Here is a 16,997-nt window from a genome sequence, read left to right on the forward strand (position 1 = left end):
GGTCCCTATTGCGACTATGTATTGCCGTTTCGAAAGAGTTCCTTGTTGCGAAAATCTAACATTGTCGCGGTTGAGAGTCTTGCTGTCAGCTTACTCAGTGTTGTTGACAGCAAAGCAATAAGTGATAACAAACCATCGTTTTGGGCTATTCAGCATTCCAGAGGAACGATGCACGAAATTGGGAAAATGAGCATATATTCTACTCCAACTCATTCTGGTCCACAGATAAATGAACAATCAGACAATTCTTCCTCTCCATCACCCTGTGGCAACCACACAAGTCACCGTAAACACAACCCCCGACCCTGGAACAAATACAACCTCAACCGTACACTTGAAGCTCTCAAAGACCAGCAGCGCAATCCCACAAACAAGAATCTCATCAACGACAATCTATTTCCTGTTAGTGCAATTTCTTCAAGAAGAGAAAGATAGGAAAGCTCACCTGCGACGGGGTCTGAGGCACAATTTCCCTCCCAAAACTCCTCAAAGCACTCGAACCCTGATTCCTCAACGATTGCACTTGCTCAAAAAGTGGCGGTAAGAGCTGATCCAGGATGGATGTGGCATTTATGGTATCTCCATAGTTGTTGTTTGTGAGGGCTGTCATGAAGAGTGAGGCTCGGGTGGTAGCGTCTGGAGAGGCGCAATTTGTGGAGCATATTGCAGATTCTGGGGGTCTTAGTCAGTTGAGGTGAGAGGAGAGAAGGGGGGTAGCTAGGTACCGATTTCTGCGGGTCCGAATGTTAGGCCTGGGGCAGTGGGGCAGGACCAAGCTGAGGGAGTTGGTTGGGCGATGGTAGATGTGGGTGAGCTTATTGGAGTTACTGATTCGAGTGACGACGGAAGAGTTGTTGGTAGTGAGAGACTCGTGATTGGGACGTCTATGTCATAGCTACTCGTTTCGGATGAGACAGAAGTCAAAGATCCGGAAGATCCAAGAGACGGAGGAACGCTGTTGAAAGTCGATAGCTCGAGAGATGTTGCGCTGACAAATTCTGACTTTGGTAATATGGCCGTAGTGATCGGTATACTTGTGATGGACAGCGAGAAAGTGGTGCTGCTATTAGCCCAAGATGGGATCGTCGAAATAGAAGACAAGGTGCTAGTAGATGAGTGTTTCTCAAAGCTGATGCTGCTGTTAAGCCACGGCGTAGTAGTGACCACAGAAGACGATTGAGTGCTCTGAGTGCTACTATTTGTCCACGACGGGACAGTCGAAGAGGAAACACTAGGCAATGAGAATCCAGAGCTGGCAGCTAGACTAGTTGAGCTTGACCAAGTTGTGTTAGCATACCTTGAAGTGCTCGAAGTGAGCGTAGCAAAGGATGTCTTGCCCGTGATCAAAAAGCTCGAAGATGGCGCAGAAGAGCTCGCATTGCTGAACCTGGAGAATGAGGTTGAAACGAGGCTTGAGATGCGAATTGTTCGGACAGCAGTTGAGCTATTGATTGATGATGAGACATTCGAGGTGTGAAGACCCGTGAAACTTGTAGGAGACTGTGATAAGGATGTGGTATTCCATTTCCATGAGGTGGTCAAGGCAGAAGTCGAGGTGTTAAGTCGATTTGTGGCGCTTGAAGTTGTGTTGTGGAATGACGAAGGTAGGATGGTAGAGAAGCGGGTTGTGGGAAATTGAGATGAGGATGTAGTATTCCACTTCCCCGTACTCGTCACAAGGGGTGAGGAAGAACTGGAATATCTAGGACTAGTGCCCAAGAACATGGACGTACTTGTTATCGATGGCCCTGGTGATCTTGTAGGGCTGATGGTAAGAAAGCTGGACGTGCTGTTTATCAACAGTCTTGAAGAACTTGACGACAGTATCGTCGTGCTGGTTATATTGGTAGGAGGGGGAGTGCGCGTGATATTAGTGAGCGGGGTTGAAGTTGTTGACGTGAGACTGGAGCTATTGCTTGTTCCATTCCCAGAGAGGCTGGAGAAGCTGGCTCTACCGAAGATGAAAGCATTGAGAAAAGCTAGAAGTTGCATTTTTGACTTTTTGCAGAGCTCTGCAAAGAAAGCATGCTACTCATGGGCTGCGTGATATATATAGTCATTTCATTAACCATGCTGTTCGCCAGACATCAGAATTCCTATTCGACTTGATGGTCCGGCAACGGTTGACGATCATTCCTCGATGAAGCTACTTGAAGCCGAAGTGCGGATCAGGTCTCAGCCTCTGCCGCAATCCAGGCTATCTATTGTATAGAGCAACAGACAGGAATGCGGCTGTCTTACGATATGGCACTTGCCGAGCGAACCATACAACCGTTGCTATAGCACATGGCACTCACTCGGATGTCTCTTCCTTAAAGAATGAGGGACGAGTCATAATATGTTCGTGGGGGTCCTTATCGGTCATATCCTCAGTGGTCTTTGCCATCTAGACCCACCATACTGGACTGCGAGAAACGCCTCAGACTCTGGTCCCAGATGTGCCGTTTTAGGCAGTGACTTTCCTCATGGACAATAGCAATGTCTTCGTTTCTTCTGTCGAGTACGACACTTATGACAACGTGGATGGTGAGTCTCCGTGTGACTAGCTAGCATTTTGGCGGAAAGCAGTCTTGGAGATCGAGAACCGCACAACGAGCATCTGGGATGAGCACTTTCTCGGTGTTTTCGCAATTTATGATTGGAAGAAAAGTACTTGTCGCATAAACTGCAATCGTGATGATCGTTGCCAGAAGGCAAATTTTCGTGTGACGACGTCCTAGATAGAGGAAGGTGATTGTCCGGAGAGAAGTGAAACTCCCTCATATGTTCATCCAATTCACCTTGGTGAAAGAAATGCCGATACTTGCAAATAGTGCACATCAGGTGGTTGGAATCTAGATGCGCCTGCAACTCGGTTGTTGAACCGAATTGCACATGGCAGAGATGGCAAGACGGGCCCAGTGGAACTCCTGAGTAGGGTTGATTATTTCCTGCAGTTGGGGCTGCTGTATCGCGCCAGTATTCTCGATCAATAGGATTCTGGTTCTGGGCAAGATATGGCTGCAGAGAATGTGGGTGGGCAGGATATGGCTGGACATTATATGGCTGCAGCTGGTCTTGGTTCCCATGATCATCATTTGTATAGTCATTCGGCCTAGAAATTCGGCCATAATTTGAGGGCAAAGCAATTGGAGTAGGTTTTGCGTTCCGCTGTACATCAGGAAGCTGGGGATCTTCATCAACAATTCGCCTGCTAGTCGGCGGGAGAGCAGGAGAATTAGATGAAGCAATGCTATTGGAGGACAAGCTAACGGTTTCAGGGCTTCCAAAGACCATACGGCCATGGTTTTGGAAGATAAAATTGCCACCATTCAGCTTGGTTGGATCCACGATCATGTCTCCATAGTTGTATATTTGCTGAATATTCCCACTGGGATGCAGACCATCGTCCAGTGTCGGAGCTTTGTTCAAGGGAACAACGTTTGAACCCATCTTACAGGGCGATTGCCGGGCACCGGGCGGGGCTCGGGCGTAGATAGAGTTGGACGAATTGTTAAGGATCGAATAAGCCACGATGATATCTTTTCTGCTGCCAAAGATCCTCAAAGTTCAGGTACGATCAGAATTTGAAACTAGAGGAGAGAGTAGATGGACAACGCTTGGGACAATAGAACGTATTAAACCATCGAATACAAACAGGCTCGTACCAAGATAGCCAGCCTCACTTCAGACCTTGCTGATAAGACTCTATCTAGAATGCAGCACTCGCTGGCAATACATCTCTGGCTGACAGATTGAAGCAATGATACCCAACGCACTCTTGGCAAGCCTTGCTTGACCGAAGGCGTCGTTCTGAAGCCTTGCATTGTACTCGAGGCACGGCTTGGCGAGGCGCCATGCATGTTGAGTGCACAAGCTGGGCGAAAGGCCAGTGCAATATATTTCTTTTGGCTTGGGCTTCGGATAGGTATTGTTGGGCATTAACACTCGTAGCTTTTCTTCTTTGGTGGTAGGGAAAGATGGTGATATCACGAGAACGAAACAAGCGACTCGTGCTTCAAGTTGACGGAAAGGGTAGAGGCACGTGATAATAGAACGTGCCTAGTTTGAACTTTAGGTTGTAATTGTTTCATAGAATACTGCCTCCGACGAGAATATCACTTTGAGCGAGATTGATCAGTTTAAGTAGAGATCGGGAACTAAGTAAGCGATGAAGTCTTGAGTGAAGTAGATCACGTGACAAGTGAATCAGCAGCTTTGCCGTAGGTCTTACGCCGTGACTCACGGCACAGTAGATATATATTATTGTAAGAGTTTTATCTTTGTCCTCGATGAAACCAAAACTCCAAAACATACAATGGCAAACTCTCCTCTAGATGTCGCCATCATTGGTGCTGGGTTATCAGGTCTCGCGTTGGTATGATCCCATCCCATCCCATATCCTCTTGCTCTAATTGTCTCCGGGAGCTCCGAAGCAGTCCAAGGAGTTGTAATCGTATCATGAGTCACAACTCTCAATATAGCTCCTAGATCGCAGAGCTTTCTGGTCGTTTTCAGCATGCAGTGCTAATTGCTTTGTAGGCTCTTGCACTCCATCAACAATCCATCTCATGCGCAGTCTACGAAGCTCGTGAAGCTCCATTAAACGTGGGCGGAGCACTTATGCTTATGCCCAATGGCCTAAAAGTACTCGGAAAACTGGGAGTCTACGACTCTCTGCAAAAGAGAGGCTACAACTTCGAGCATATCTACATTCAAGACGTAGACAGCGGGAAGATTCTAGAGAAAATTGACTATGGCAACGTCGAGCGCTATGGATTCCAAGCCCTCCGCCTATACCGCTACATCGTGCTCGAAGAGCTCCTAGTCGCTGTAAAAGCAAAGGGCATCCCAATTCATTTCAACAAAAGATTCTCCCACATCGTCTCCGAGACCGAAGATTCCGTTTCATGGCAATTCCACGACGGCTCCACGGAAACCGCATCTCTCCTCATAGGAGCAGACGGCATCCACTCCACAGTCCGCTCCCACCTATTCCCCGACATCAAACCCGTCTTCGCAAACATGGCCGCCATCGTAGCCGCAATCCCCACAGCCCAACTCTCCCTCCCCCCACCCACCGACCCAAACCTAAACTCCCCCTCAAACACCTACCCCATCCCCTCGGGCCTCACCGTCCCCGGCCTAGGCGCCTTCGTCATCGCCCCACAAACGCACGCCGGCGACGAAGTAATGATCACGGTCCAACGACCCATGGCTTCCACATCCATCTCCTCGTCCGACAAAGACGCGCTCCGCTCCCTCCTGCGCCAAAACTCCGACCGCTTCCCGCCCATCGTCCAGAACGCCGTGCGGGAGATCCCCGACGCGCAGTTGCGCATCTGGCATTTCTACCATATCCCGCGGCTCGAGCGCTGGATGCGGGGACGTGTGCTTATTGTAGGAGATAGCGCGCACGCGATTCCGCCCAGTGGGGGCCAGGGCGCGAATATGGCGTTCGAGGATGTGTATTTGGTTGCGCTTGTCCTGGGGCGACTGGGAGGGAAGCCGAGTGGTGGGGAGTTGGAGAGGGCGTTGTTGGGGTGGCAGCGGTTTCGCCAGAGGAGGGTGGATAGGGTGTTGGAGCTTAATAGGCAGATGGATTTGAGGCGGATGCCGAGTGCTGGTGGTGGGGAGGAGGAGGAGAAGGTGGATATGGCGGAGATGTTTGATTGGTTGTTTAATATTGATTTTGAGGAGGCGGTTGATGAGTGTTTGGAAGGCGTTTTGTAGTTTTGTTTTGAATAGAAGGCTTGCTGGTTCTCCTGTCAAGGTTAATCTTTAGCTGTTTGTGATGATTGTAGGAAAAGGAGTAAGCTAAGCGAGACTCCAAGCGAATTTGGCTCTCCTATCACGTTACCTCGTCGTCCCTTCTCCAATAACCCTCTTCTTACCGTGAAAGCTGTGATGAGATGTGCAAAGGTGCAAGTCATGATGTAGCCCCATATCACTTGTTTCACTAGATAGGAATCAAAACTCAAATTAATATTAATATTAAGCATTACTATGAACCGCTCACGATATGCAAATAACAGCTGGCACCACAGCAAGTGCCATCAACCCCAGATTCCCTCCCATCTTCACACCAGCACTCTTCTTCGTCGAGGTAGCCGTCGCGGAACTCGAAGTCGCCGTATTTGACGGCGTTGTAGTTGTGGTGGAAGAGATCGAAGTCGTAGTTCCACCCATAATTGACGTCCCAGCGATCGACTGGGGGTCCGCACTCGCGCTTGCACCGAAAGATGCCGGCGTGATGGTGCTCGTGTATGAAGGAGCCATAGTTAGGGTAAGGTTAATGGACGCTGATGGGAACACAGTGAAAGCATTTCCGGCTGAGTTTGATAGGGCCTCTTTGCCAGGTTCCGCAGCTGGTAATGAGAGAGGATTGTAAGATGTGTTCCCGGCGTATGGGAAATTATAGTCACTGATGCAGGTCTCGGTGCCGTTGTTTAGGATGGCGCATTTATCGGTGGATGGGGTAAGCTGTGTTGCAATCCTCGTGATATATGTTGGGAAACTGACTCCGTTTTCGAAGTTGATGCCAGAAAGGTCGGATTTAGGACAAGCGTTCAAGATGCTAGACTCGTTAGAAAGCATTAAGAAATTGGCAGAGGATCTTGCTTGGAGATTGGCCAGGAGAGCTCGCAACATTCGCAGTCATAGAAAGTAGCGTTGTTTCCACCTGCAATTACTTCGCAATTAGAGCCCTGAGTCGACGTTGAGACTGCCGAGAGGTTTCCATAGACGTAGCCAAGATTGCAAGCTAAAAGTATGTTAGTTAACCAAGTCTGTGGGTATTTTGACAGCTCGAACTAACAGCAAGCACCGGCACTGGCATCATTAGGCGGAGGATAGAACGGGACATCCGAATTCTGAGCCAGACCCGAACCATCAAAATACGACAATGCAGTGAGTTGATACGCGCAGGAGTAGACCTTGTATGAATTTGTCAGTTTTGCAATCTCCAAATGCGGTATGAACAAACCTGATTCCAGCAGCTCTGTATCCAGCACCCTATATTGTCCGCCAACCATAGTTCGTTACAGGCATCAACACAGGTATTATACGATGGAGTTCCTTTCGTATTGCTCTGGGCGCAAACACTTGTGCAAGTTTCTGCTTTCGTTTCTCGCTCGCCATAACACGAGAGAAAACCTGCCGAGTCCACGCATCCCTCACCCAACGGATTCCAATTCGTCGTGAAGTTGGTCTGTGCCTGTGCTGTAGAAGAGAAAGCGATTAGTGCGACAGAAATCGCAGTCAGACATCTGGAAACCATAGCGAGAGACACGAAAGCGACAGAAATTGAACGAGCGAAAGACACAACAAAGACACTGTCGAAGACATGAACGACGACGGGGATCGAGACTGTTTTAAACAATGGAATTGTGATAAGCAAGTTCGCGGCTAAGATCAGCCACCTCGTACGGAGATTGCTGAACAGATGCGACTACAGGGGATCAGCCCTGGAATCTCCACTATAGATGCTGGAAGCAGCGCGCTAGGACCCCTACTGACCCCACAAGAGTTAGGGCCTCCAGATAGGGTCGACGTGCTGTAGCTTTAGGGGTGATCTCCATTTGAAGCCTGTCAATCCTTATTAGCTTCCCTGAGGCTCTTCTAGAAATGGAATGGAACTTGCTCCAGTACCGGACTCAATTAGCAGTCCAACACTACATTATAACACAATACTGCAGTGACTTCGGAGTAACGCGCGCCTCCTGGTGTGCGTGCATTGCATGTCGTATGCCAATATTATAAAAGCAAAACATATTGAAGCGTCTTGGCTGGGAGAAGAAGTTTTGAGGAGCCAGCTAGATGCCAGCACTGGACTGTTATCGTGGTGGCACACACTAGGCTCTTTTCTTGGCCTGAACATCAACTATAAATACACTGCATTCAAGGTAGCTGCATATTGCAAGACAACTTGATGCAAAATCCTCAGCGATGGCTGAAATCATTGGATGGGATGGCAAAACTGCTGGATGAAGCTTTGATATTCCTTGTTTTGCAAATTGTTGATAAGACGTACTGTACCTCGGCAAGCGAAGAACTTTAGTGTGCAGGAGCTGGAGATACTTGGTGAAGGCGAATGCAGATTAGTTATGCCGTTGCATGTCAAAAAATAGTAAGTACGGGTTGGTACTCGTATTTGTGAAGGAAGGAAGGTCGAAGATATATCAGTAGACATCGTATTCAGTGAAGTGATGGAAGAGGAAAACAAACCCATCGTCATCAAATACAACAATAATAAAATACTTATCATCCCATCAACCTCCTTGCTCAAAAACAAAGACGCCCATCCACGTACCGTACATCGACTGCAACAAGTCAAAACGTTTGAAACACACAAGCTTTTGGCAACACGGCTCAACATCTCCTGCCGCAAACAACTCCTCAAAGTCTCGGTATGTATTAGTTAGAAACAAGCGCTTGCCCTGAAGAAAAAGCCCTTCCTGCCGCAATTGTCTTACACGTGACCTCCAATCTCCTCTTCTGGTGCTGAGGCTTGACGCCTTTGATAGAGAAATTGAGAGCTATTATCTGATTCGGCAATTGTGTTTGGTTTTCGTTTGCCCCTTTTGCTCAGATTTGAGAGGGTAAAGGACGGTGTGAGCGTCAAGTGAGAGTTCGACGACTAGGGAATAAGATGAATGGTGCTATATTAAAGTAGAAGAACTACATAAATAGAGACAAGGGATTCATATCCAGTATCCTATTTTTAGCCCAATGCCTTACCTACTTAGTGACCTAAGGTAGTTACCTTAAAAGTTCTATGCTTTACACGGTCACGTGAATATACTTTCTTACTTCATACTTAGGTACCTAAGGTACTTTCGGATTGATTTACAATTGACAAGATATATGTAGGAACCCTAAAGTTACAAATCAAGATTAGCGTCGAATAGTCTCCTTATAAAATAGAAAGATGAACATAGAAACACAAAGACCGCCGAAAATAAGTCCAGATCTTGTATTCATATGTATTTCCTGTTCACATTCCGTCATTAGAGTCGAGACAAGTGGATGAAGACAAGTTACTTCAAGAATCTCTTTTATCTCTCACTATGTACTCTAGGACAGGAGCCAATCTGTACATATATAATACTATTCGATCTTCTACGTCCGAGAGCACCGCACTTAACTATGCTTATACAAACAAACAACCCACAAACCTCATCGGCAGATATTAAAACAAGGCAGACAGTCTACTACACTAACTTAGTAAGGGAAATATTCTCCCTTACACAAAGTAAGAAAAACCGAATAAAGGCCCGAAGAGCCTCTCCAACAAGGCACCAGAGACGAGGCTAGCACAGAAATTAAACGCCCCCCCCCCTCTTCCATCTGCAAGCAAGCAAGCAAGCTGCAAGAAGAACTGAAACGAGATACCGATCTCTCGGAGCTGAAGGCTTATTATGGTATAGAGATTTTTCAGGTTGCTGACTGCCTAGAGGTTGCACGGCGTGGTGGGTGGGTGAGTCACGACGATCCAGACTTGACTTAATCCAGAGTACAGTAGCACGGAAAAGGCATGTAGCAAGAGCGAGTAGATAGTGTTTGTTTCGATCCATGCATTACAAGGATATATGATAATAAAAATGGTAATATGGTAACAACATCATAGAAAGATGAAATCGTCATCTCGTTCCCGATACCAGGGAGGTAACGCCGTGTGTGTTTGTGGAAAACCATGCACGCATGCTATGCCCTTGTTCCTGCTATGTAACAACCCTACCCTGCACCGCAGGTCCTGTGCCATGTTATCCTTCCTTGCAAATGCCCACCAGCGATCTGTTATTCCGCTGTTCTGTTCTTTGATATTCTGTTCTGTAATTCCTAATAAGCCGCAACCGGGCTCTGATACCGCAACGGCGAGCTCCGTTGACTCTGTTCCGACTTGGATGACCCGCCTGAGTTGCGGCGCTTAAACATATTTGACACCATCGTCCTCGGGTTCACGAACTCCATCTCGTATTTCGTGGCTGGGACGTGGTGTGTTTTGTGGACGGGGCGGGGGTGGAAGTGTCGTTTGATACAATCATCGACTAGGGCTATGAGGCCTGTTGCTACGATGACTCTGAGTTTATTATTAGCTATATCCAGAGAGGATAGAGTGAATGGTACTTACTCCGCCACATCAGTGAGTGCCTCGCCGGTGATGCTCTTGTCGCTGATCCACAGAGAGCTGGGAGGCACCCATCCGCCGTTCCTCTCTTCATCTTCAATCTGCGCTGGAGAGCGCAGTTCGGGGACGATGTGTGCCACGGCAGGGCCACCTTCGTCTTTGTATAGATGATATGAGACTTCCTTCCCGGATCCATCTTTCTTGGTGACCCGCTTCCAGACGTAGTCGTGACCCCAATATTCAAACTCGTATCGCTTCGTAGACTTGGCGCCTCGACGCTTGACCTCTACTTGTGCGTAGTTGGAGAACTCGAGCTTGGTTGTGTTGGTAGGGATCTGGACTGCCTTGGCCTTGTTCATGAACTCTTCGAAATCGGGCTCGTAGTCATCACTAGAAACGTAGCCGCTGTCTTGACGCTTCATGTTCTTCCTGCTGTGAGATGATAGTCCTGAGTTTGTCCTCTTGAACTCTGGCTTGATGCTGGCGAAGGCGGTGCTCATTGATCGAGTCAATTTCTCCGTGGGCCTCTTCTCGACGACGGGCTTGTTCTTCCTACATGAGTGGCACACCTCTCGACCTGAAGCTCGCTCGTATCTGCGGAGGGAGAATTCTCGTTTTGAAAGGTCGTTCATCTTTAGGTGGAAGAGCTGGATGGGTCTCTTCTTTCTGTCCTCGCCATCGACTCGTAGGTTCCAATTCGCATCATGTGTGGTGGTATCATGGCAGATAGTCAACCTCTTTGTTGAAGGGAAGTACTCTGCAAAGTCTGAAGGGTTGGAAGCCCGGATGTTCTCGTCAATGACTTCTCGATACTCGGGTACTTGATACTCGGGATCGTAGGACTCTGGTTCTTCGCATAGCTCTTCGAGGGACTCTACTGTCGAGGAGTATGTTTCTGTCGACGACCGTGGGTAGTAGGTCGTGGCGGGGGAGATATCAGGTTGCTGCTTTGAGTACATAGCTTGCATCGAGGGAGCTGGACTGCTGTAGAGCGATGTCGGTGTGGTGCTTTGAGAGTCGTGCGAATCATCACTGTGTCCAGACCGGGTACTCCTTGTACTGAGGCCTGTATTGTGTCTTCGAATTGCTTGAGACATGTTGAAGGAATTGTTGAAGGTTGAAGTAATATGTTTGACAGCTGATGGTAGTGGCGGTGATTTGTTATAACATGTGGTGGGATGGGTGGGTGTATTTGAAGAATATCTGGATGAATCAGATCTTCAAATGGTGGACGCGTGAACAGTCAAAATCTGCTCAAAGTCATTCAAGATCTGCGCAAAAGCAACGGCTCAGGTACGTTGGACTGCGTTATTTGAACTTGACATGGTTGTGAAAGTGGTTTCGGATCGGGGATATATGTACATGGACGTGGAGGTGGAGGTCGAGTTGAATGTGATTTGGCATGTATACTCCGCAACTCTAAGAATGGTCCAAATGTGGTTCAATGAGGAATCAGTATTCAGTTGAGTGAGGTTGAAGTGGGATGCTTTTGAAGTATATGCGTGGAGGTCAGTGGAATAGTGGAGGAGTGAGCACATGGGATGGAGTGATTAGATAGATATCGGTGCGGTGCGGTACGGTCGTAAAGTGGAGCGGAGGGAGACCAGGACCCAGGAGAAAGCCGGGCATGGGGGTTGGTTTGGGTTCCTCAGCTATTTGCATGGAAGCGCCATCGACGGCCATCCATGGCCGTGACAGTGATCCATCAGCCACCATCCATCATCCCTACAGAACTGTCTAGACGAGTATTACAGTATCACAGTATTACACACGTCCGTCGCTTGCATCCCACCTTCCTTGCCCTGGTCGGCGCCGAGAAGAACAGCGAGACACAGACAGATACAGCGCACTCGCCGCGGTGCGCGCTCTCACATCATTCACTCAGTCGAGTACAGCAGCTCGCAGACAGCCCACGCAAGCAGGCGACGGCGGGGCGAGGCGAGGCGAGGTGGCCGTGTTCCAGCCCAGAACAGCCCCAGTGTAGCCCAGATTCACGCAACAATATTGTCAAGTCCTCACTGTAACATCAATACGGCGATGTGATGGGATTGTTCCACGGGAGCACGGTATGCATTCAGTAAGGCCGGACCTTGGCGCATAGCAGGGGAATCCTACTCGTACGCATCGTTGGGAAGAGGGGAATATGGAAGTATGGCACAGAAAGAGAGACATGCGGTCCGTGGAATGATTCTGGATGACCGAAAAGCCACTCACCATCACTCACTCATTCAGCACTCAGTCTCTTCATACCGCACGCACCAGTGGAAGAGACCCCCATGCCGCCGCCAACTGCAGGCCCCTCAGCCAGTCCCGCCCCCGTCCATACCCACAAGCCGTGCAGGTGCAGCAGCAGACAGAAACTCTGTCAGCCAGTTCGCAGAATTCCTCGTGCGCACTTTGCATTTTGGCTTTGCCATGCAAATGAAAATGTGTCTGCGAATGTGCCCCGATTGGGAGCAGCGCTGATCTTCGACACGTTGGTACAATTTTTCATCTTCATCTAGGTAGCCTGCACATCTGCATATCTGCAGAGGTTTCATCGATCCCAGTTGCCGTCGTCGATCAAGGAAAATGCCTCCAAATCATCGTGCTCTGCAAGATGACATATCCATGAACACCCCCAATCGCTGAAAATCTACCGCGAGCTACTGCGACCATCCATCCACCACGAAAGATTCCTCGACAGCGTCTGTCCCAGTCACACGGATGTCGGACGAAGCTTCCAACGACTCTTCTCGATGACAGGTCCGATTCATCATCTACATAGCCACCATGAACCGCGACGAGTGAGTACGTACCTAAACACATCTACGGACGTACAGGATTCCCTCTTGGTCCAACTTGTATGCCTTGGTGCTGCCCAACAATTCGAGTCCTCACTGCAGACAGTCATACGGGCGTGTCAGAAGGAAACCCGCCGACGCCAAACAGGAACATTCACCAGCCTCAACACGAATAGCTTCGAAAGCTGAGCCGTTCATACAGTGCTGGAAACGAGCGAGAGGCTTGCCCCAGATCGTTTGCTGACACGCACACTGACAGCGGACCGTTCAACTGGCCCAAGAATAGCCAATTGCATACACTTTGGCGCCTTCATGCACCTCCATCACCAACCAAGATCTTTATCCAGACCTCATAGGCTTCTTTACCCCACCACAAAATGATGCTGGAAAGTTTGGAAGCACGCGCGAACTCTGAATTTCTGAATCAGATCCAGCGCTCTAGATGAATTTTGACAGTCAGGCATTCACGTGTCTTTCTTAAATTTTAGTCAGCTACAGCCATCATCGTTGCAGTCGTTTCCAATTTTGCTCTTTAGGTTTCTCAAGTTACTTTTTCTCATCCGCAGCACCTTAGCTCCCGTACATAAACTTCAATATGGCGGTGCACGAGGTTGATTATTGCCAGCAAGACCTTGTTGCCGAACGTTCGAGACTCCAGAATTAAGTTGGCCGTGGGGAAGGCCTCTTGGGGCGAAACTTTCGTGACGACGAATCGTCGACGAGGTTTCCTCCGTTTGGTCGGACGAGGCTACAACTACAGCAAGCCGGAAAGCTGTGTCAAGTTCTCATTCGTTTCCGGCACTGGGATCAATGTACCGCGCACCTATCGAGGCACCTGGAGCACGTGTGGGCGTGGGCTTTGCCAGGTTACGTTACCAACCTGTGACAGCCTCGCCCGGGTCGACTGCAATGCGACGCAGAAGCTCTGGGCTGCTGGCAAAGACAAAGTTCAATATGAGCAAGATCCAAGAAGTTTCAAACTCAAAACTCAATTGAACGTTCTAGACTCGGGAGCCAGGAAGTACAGTTTCTTGTCCTTGCCGACAGCAGTGAAACATTTTTCGAGAGGCAACCAGATGGCATGGCACCCGACTTTGCCTTCTTTCGCGGCTGGGATAGCCGTCAGAAGCCCGTACGACGTATTTCGGTCGTCGGCTTAGTTTTCTGGCGCACTTTAGAGGTGGTTCGCCTTCTCGCGTGTTGGTACCACAAATCATGCAAGGCGTGACAGATCGGTTTTTCTTCCACGCGGGGTGCAGCGGGAATCTTTTCATATTTGCTTTTTTGAATTCCAGGCAATTTTTCTCTTTCGGACGACAAAATTTTCTCATTGGAAGATTTCCATGGAGGCCTTCCGTTTCACCAAGATGGGGAAAGCCTCGTGGAATTCCTTGATGCAGACCTATATTCCCTATTTCAGAAGCTGCGAATAATTTTCGGACGAAGTCGTAGCCTGATTCTTCCGACGGGTAAGCTGTTTTTGCCTCTATCATTTCTACGAAAAAGTCGTTTATTCCTACGGTACAGACAGCCTTGTTGCTGCCCAACGCTGCTGTTTCCATTATTGCATTTATCGACTCAATCATTCCTCGCTTCAAATCTACTGGAACTGCACCCCACACCCGACACCGGAAGTTGCTCATCTGGTATCACAAATGCCAGATCGTTACTGGGTACGCTTCTGTTTCCAATGAGGACGGAACAGCTGATCTGATGCATGGAAAACCGTTGTATGCTGTGTACTTGTTACCTAGCAGAGAGTGACGTTTCGAGCTGTATCATGACGAGGAGGAGAGAGTGGTACAAAGTCGCACGAGTTATCAGGGAAAGAATCTTCGATGATGGACTGACTATCAAACGGATGCTCACTCTTTTTGGCGTCATCTCACTCGATTTTCTCTTTTCGCATTGCTTTTCTTTCCTAATACGTACCATCAGATCATTTCATTCGCATCATTTCATTATCCAAATCATCTTCAAACTTTTCCAATCGAATCGAACAACCGCCAAAAAAAATCACTCCACCCATCGCCAAAATCTCCCGACTCCCCGAGTGAGCGAGCGAGCTCCCGTCCCGTCCCGCCATCCTCACTTCACGCTACAGTACATTTGTAAGCACCGAGCATTCTTGGAACCCTTTCGCATATTCTCTTTTCCGTGCCCGTCCGTGTATTGCGTGCTTACGGACCTCTTTCGGCTCCATCATTATTCTCGCTTTCGCACGAAAGTTCGCACGAAAGCGGATGATTGTGTTAAGGTTAGCTAGGTATGTATGATGACGAGCAAGCGAACGAGAGCGGTGGGCTCGGATGATGGTGCTGACTGTATTTTAACGAGGAGGCGAGGGGGTTATCAATTTGTTTTTGAGGCGGAGTAGGTTGTTTACGAAGTTGGTGAGTGAGTGAGTGAGTGAATTCTCGTTTATGTTGTGTCGCGGCGGTAGTTGGAGAGGGGTGGCGGGGTGCTTGCTTGCTTGCTTATATTGGATTTTGTGTTGTGTTGATTATTTGATTTTGGGGGTTTAGCTGGGAGGGGGTTTTGGAATTATTGACTACTTTCTACGTACCTTGAGTTCAATGACGATGTTGCGTGTATCGATAGCTTAAGGTTACTTCACATGTACAACTTTCGTGGCTTTGCACTTGGGTCTCATCGCCCTCCATTTGTTATCTTGTTATTCATGCGAGAGTTGCTCTTTTTCCTTGCAAGTATGGTGTGCATCGAGATAGATACCCCTCGTTGGGGAACACTCCGTATACCTAGCACGCGAAGCAATAGGTCCATCTAATTCCAAAGTTGTGTTCATAAAAGTCTTCATACACTAGCACATTATCCCAAAGACTTAAAAGCACCAATGTCTTTCTACATCACTTCAAGTGCGTGGTGGATTTTAAAGGGTACTCCAACTTCCTCAAGCTATCTATCAAACCATCTCTCATCAAACAACCACCTCCCTTACAACCGATCTCTATCCCCTAGCAACCATACCAGCCCCAACAATCCCCAACAGTCCACCAACGAGAACAGCGCTTCCCAAGTCCCCGAACAAGACCCTGACCTTGGTGCCGTCGCTGCAGATACAGCCGTTTTGGCCGCAGGCGTAGTAGTTGCAGCAGTTTACGCCCCTGTTGTGTGCGGATTAGTGTGCATTTGTGACGGAGCTCTAGCTGAAAGATAAGGGCAGAAGTTGACGTACCAGCAGTTGTGTTTTGAGACTTCGGTGTTTGTGTCGTTGGTTGTGAGGTTTGTGAGCTCGAGGGTTGGAGATGGAGACGCAGATGGAGGGGTGGTGAGGGTGGTTAGGGTTGCGGTTGTGAGTGTGAGGAGGAGGAGGACGAGCGGGAAGAGGAGTTGGGTGCGCATTTTTTTGAGCTTGATTTGGTGGTTTGATGGTTTGGGTTCGAGTTGGGAGGTTTGAAGATTGTTTGGTGGTAGGGGAAATGGAGGGAGAAACGGGGAGAGGGGAGGTTTTTATATTTGAGTGTAGGTTCTTTGGTTATTCAGGTAGTGGTAAGAGTTTGGGTTTGGGAGAAGGGGAGTTAATGGGTGGGTTTATGACGTGGGATTACTGTTATTGTAACAAATTTCGATGGGAATGATATGATGAAGTAGAGAAGCATCATGTTTTTTCTTGTGATACATTCATGACGTTTGGGAGTTTGGGAGTTTGTGGTGGGATGCGAGCTTGGGGATGTGAGTTCTATGAATCTGCTTTTGAAAGACTTGAGCTTTGAATGTTATTGTTCATTTGGAAAAGAGAGTCATACTATGTTGATGTTATGATTAAATTGCAAAACAGTCTTCTATATTCCATATCAATATCTTTAAAGGAGATATGAGAGAAAACGTGGTGGGTAAATACTGGAACTCGAGTTCAGCTAAATTTCACAAAATAAAAGCGGGATTGGACAGACGAACAGCTGTTAGCTTGCAGGGCTACGTTTTTATATGGAATATGTAATATGAGAATCAACTTTTAGATTCCTAGATGTTCTGACAAAGAAGCAGAGAACTGCATGTGGTCAAGAAACACTTCAAATTTATATATCCAAAACAATTTGAAACCAGTGGAAAAATTGAAAATCTACTTCAGCCACTCATCGTCC

General features: G+C 48.2%; 6 protein-coding genes across 6 annotated transcripts; 2 read left to right on the forward strand and 4 right to left on the reverse strand.

The window, feature by feature from the left end:
• Positions 1–258: 258 nt before the first annotated feature.
• On the reverse strand, positions 259–1,992 carry LY89DRAFT_719235 (uncharacterized protein; the record flags this gene model as incomplete). Its single annotated transcript, XM_018218480.1, has 4 exons — positions 259–393; positions 446–672; positions 726–1,231; positions 1,298–1,992. 4 exons carry the CDS (start codon positions 1,990–1,992, stop codon positions 259–261), a joined length of 1,563 nt encoding a protein of 520 aa, XP_018070889.1.
• A 2,250-nt stretch (positions 1,993–4,242) lies between these two features.
• Positions 4,243–5,873, forward strand: LY89DRAFT_647170 (FAD dependent oxidoreductase). The gene is made up of 2 exons (XM_018211944.1): positions 4,243–4,357; positions 4,522–5,873. Exons 1-2 carry the CDS (start codon positions 4,298–4,300, stop codon positions 5,710–5,712), a joined length of 1,251 nt encoding a protein of 416 aa, XP_018070890.1. The 5' UTR covers positions 4,243–4,297; the 3' UTR covers positions 5,713–5,873.
• A 30-nt stretch (positions 5,874–5,903) lies between these two features.
• On the reverse strand, positions 5,904–7,358 carry LY89DRAFT_782781 (uncharacterized protein). Its single transcript, XM_018222620.1, has 4 exons — positions 6,965–7,358; positions 6,797–6,914; positions 6,601–6,742; positions 5,904–6,556 (listed from the first exon to the last, which is right to left on the reverse strand). The coding sequence occupies exons 1-4, from the start codon at positions 7,256–7,258 to the stop codon at positions 5,995–5,997; spliced, it is 1,116 nt and encodes a 371-aa protein (XP_018070891.1). The 5' UTR covers positions 7,259–7,358; the 3' UTR covers positions 5,904–5,994.
• Positions 7,359–9,686: 2,328 nt separating this feature from the next.
• On the reverse strand, positions 9,687–11,499 carry LY89DRAFT_85967 (uncharacterized protein). The gene is made up of 2 exons (XM_018223463.1): positions 10,112–11,499; positions 9,687–10,060 (listed from the first exon to the last, which is right to left on the reverse strand). The coding sequence occupies exons 1-2, from the start codon at positions 11,203–11,205 to the stop codon at positions 9,820–9,822; spliced, it is 1,335 nt and encodes a 444-aa protein (XP_018070892.1). The 5' UTR covers positions 11,206–11,499; the 3' UTR covers positions 9,687–9,819.
• A 2,652-nt stretch (positions 11,500–14,151) lies between these two features.
• On the forward strand, positions 14,152–15,487 carry LY89DRAFT_86070 (uncharacterized protein). Its single transcript, XM_018223464.1, has 3 exons — positions 14,152–14,360; positions 14,554–15,157; positions 15,229–15,487. The coding sequence occupies exon 2, from the start codon at positions 14,609–14,611 to the stop codon at positions 15,155–15,157; it is 549 nt and encodes a 182-aa protein (XP_018070893.1). The 5' UTR covers positions 14,152–14,360; positions 14,554–14,608; the 3' UTR covers positions 15,229–15,487.
• Positions 15,488–15,859: 372 nt separating this feature from the next.
• LY89DRAFT_670044 (uncharacterized protein) lies at positions 15,860–16,254 on the reverse strand (the record flags this gene model as incomplete). The annotated part of the gene is made up of 2 exons (XM_018213141.1): positions 15,860–16,016; positions 16,088–16,254. The coding sequence occupies 2 exons, from the start codon at positions 16,252–16,254 to the stop codon at positions 15,860–15,862; spliced, it is 324 nt and encodes a 107-aa protein (XP_018070894.1).
• Positions 16,255–16,997: the final 743 nt, after the last annotated feature.

Source organism: Mollisia scopiformis (genome assembly GCF_001500285.1).
Source record: "Mollisia scopiformis unplaced genomic scaffold LY89scaffold_13, whole genome shotgun sequence".
Classification (NCBI taxonomy): domain Eukaryota; kingdom Fungi; phylum Ascomycota; class Leotiomycetes; order Helotiales; family Mollisiaceae; genus Mollisia; species Mollisia scopiformis.

Coding starts and splice junctions, on each gene's coding strand:
- LY89DRAFT_782781 (XM_018222620.1), bottom strand. CDS start 7,258: ATGGTTTCCAGATGTCTGACTGCGATTTCTGTCGCACTAATCGCTTTC. Junction 6,915..6,964: donor TACAGAGCTGCTGGAATCAG/GTTTGTTCATAC, acceptor AATTCATACAAG/GTCTACTCCTGCGCGTATCA. Junction 6,743..6,796: donor TGCCAGTGCCGGTGCTTGCT/GTTAGTTCGAGC, acceptor ACATACTTTTAG/CTTGCAATCTTGGCTACGTC.
- LY89DRAFT_647170 (XM_018211944.1), top strand. CDS start 4,298: ATGGCAAACTCTCCTCTAGATGTCGCCATCATTGGTGCTGGGTTATCA. Junction 4,358..4,521: donor GGTTATCAGGTCTCGCGTTG/GTATGATCCCAT, acceptor ATTGCTTTGTAG/GCTCTTGCACTCCATCAACA.
- LY89DRAFT_85967 (XM_018223463.1), bottom strand. CDS start 11,205: ATGTCTCAAGCAATTCGAAGACACAATACAGGCCTCAGTACAAGGAGT. Junction 10,061..10,111: donor GCACTCACTGATGTGGCGGA/GTAAGTACCATT, acceptor TAATAAACTCAG/AGTCATCGTAGCAACAGGCC.
- LY89DRAFT_86070 (XM_018223464.1), top strand. CDS start 14,609: ATGGAAAACCGTTGTATGCTGTGTACTTGTTACCTAGCAGAGAGTGAC.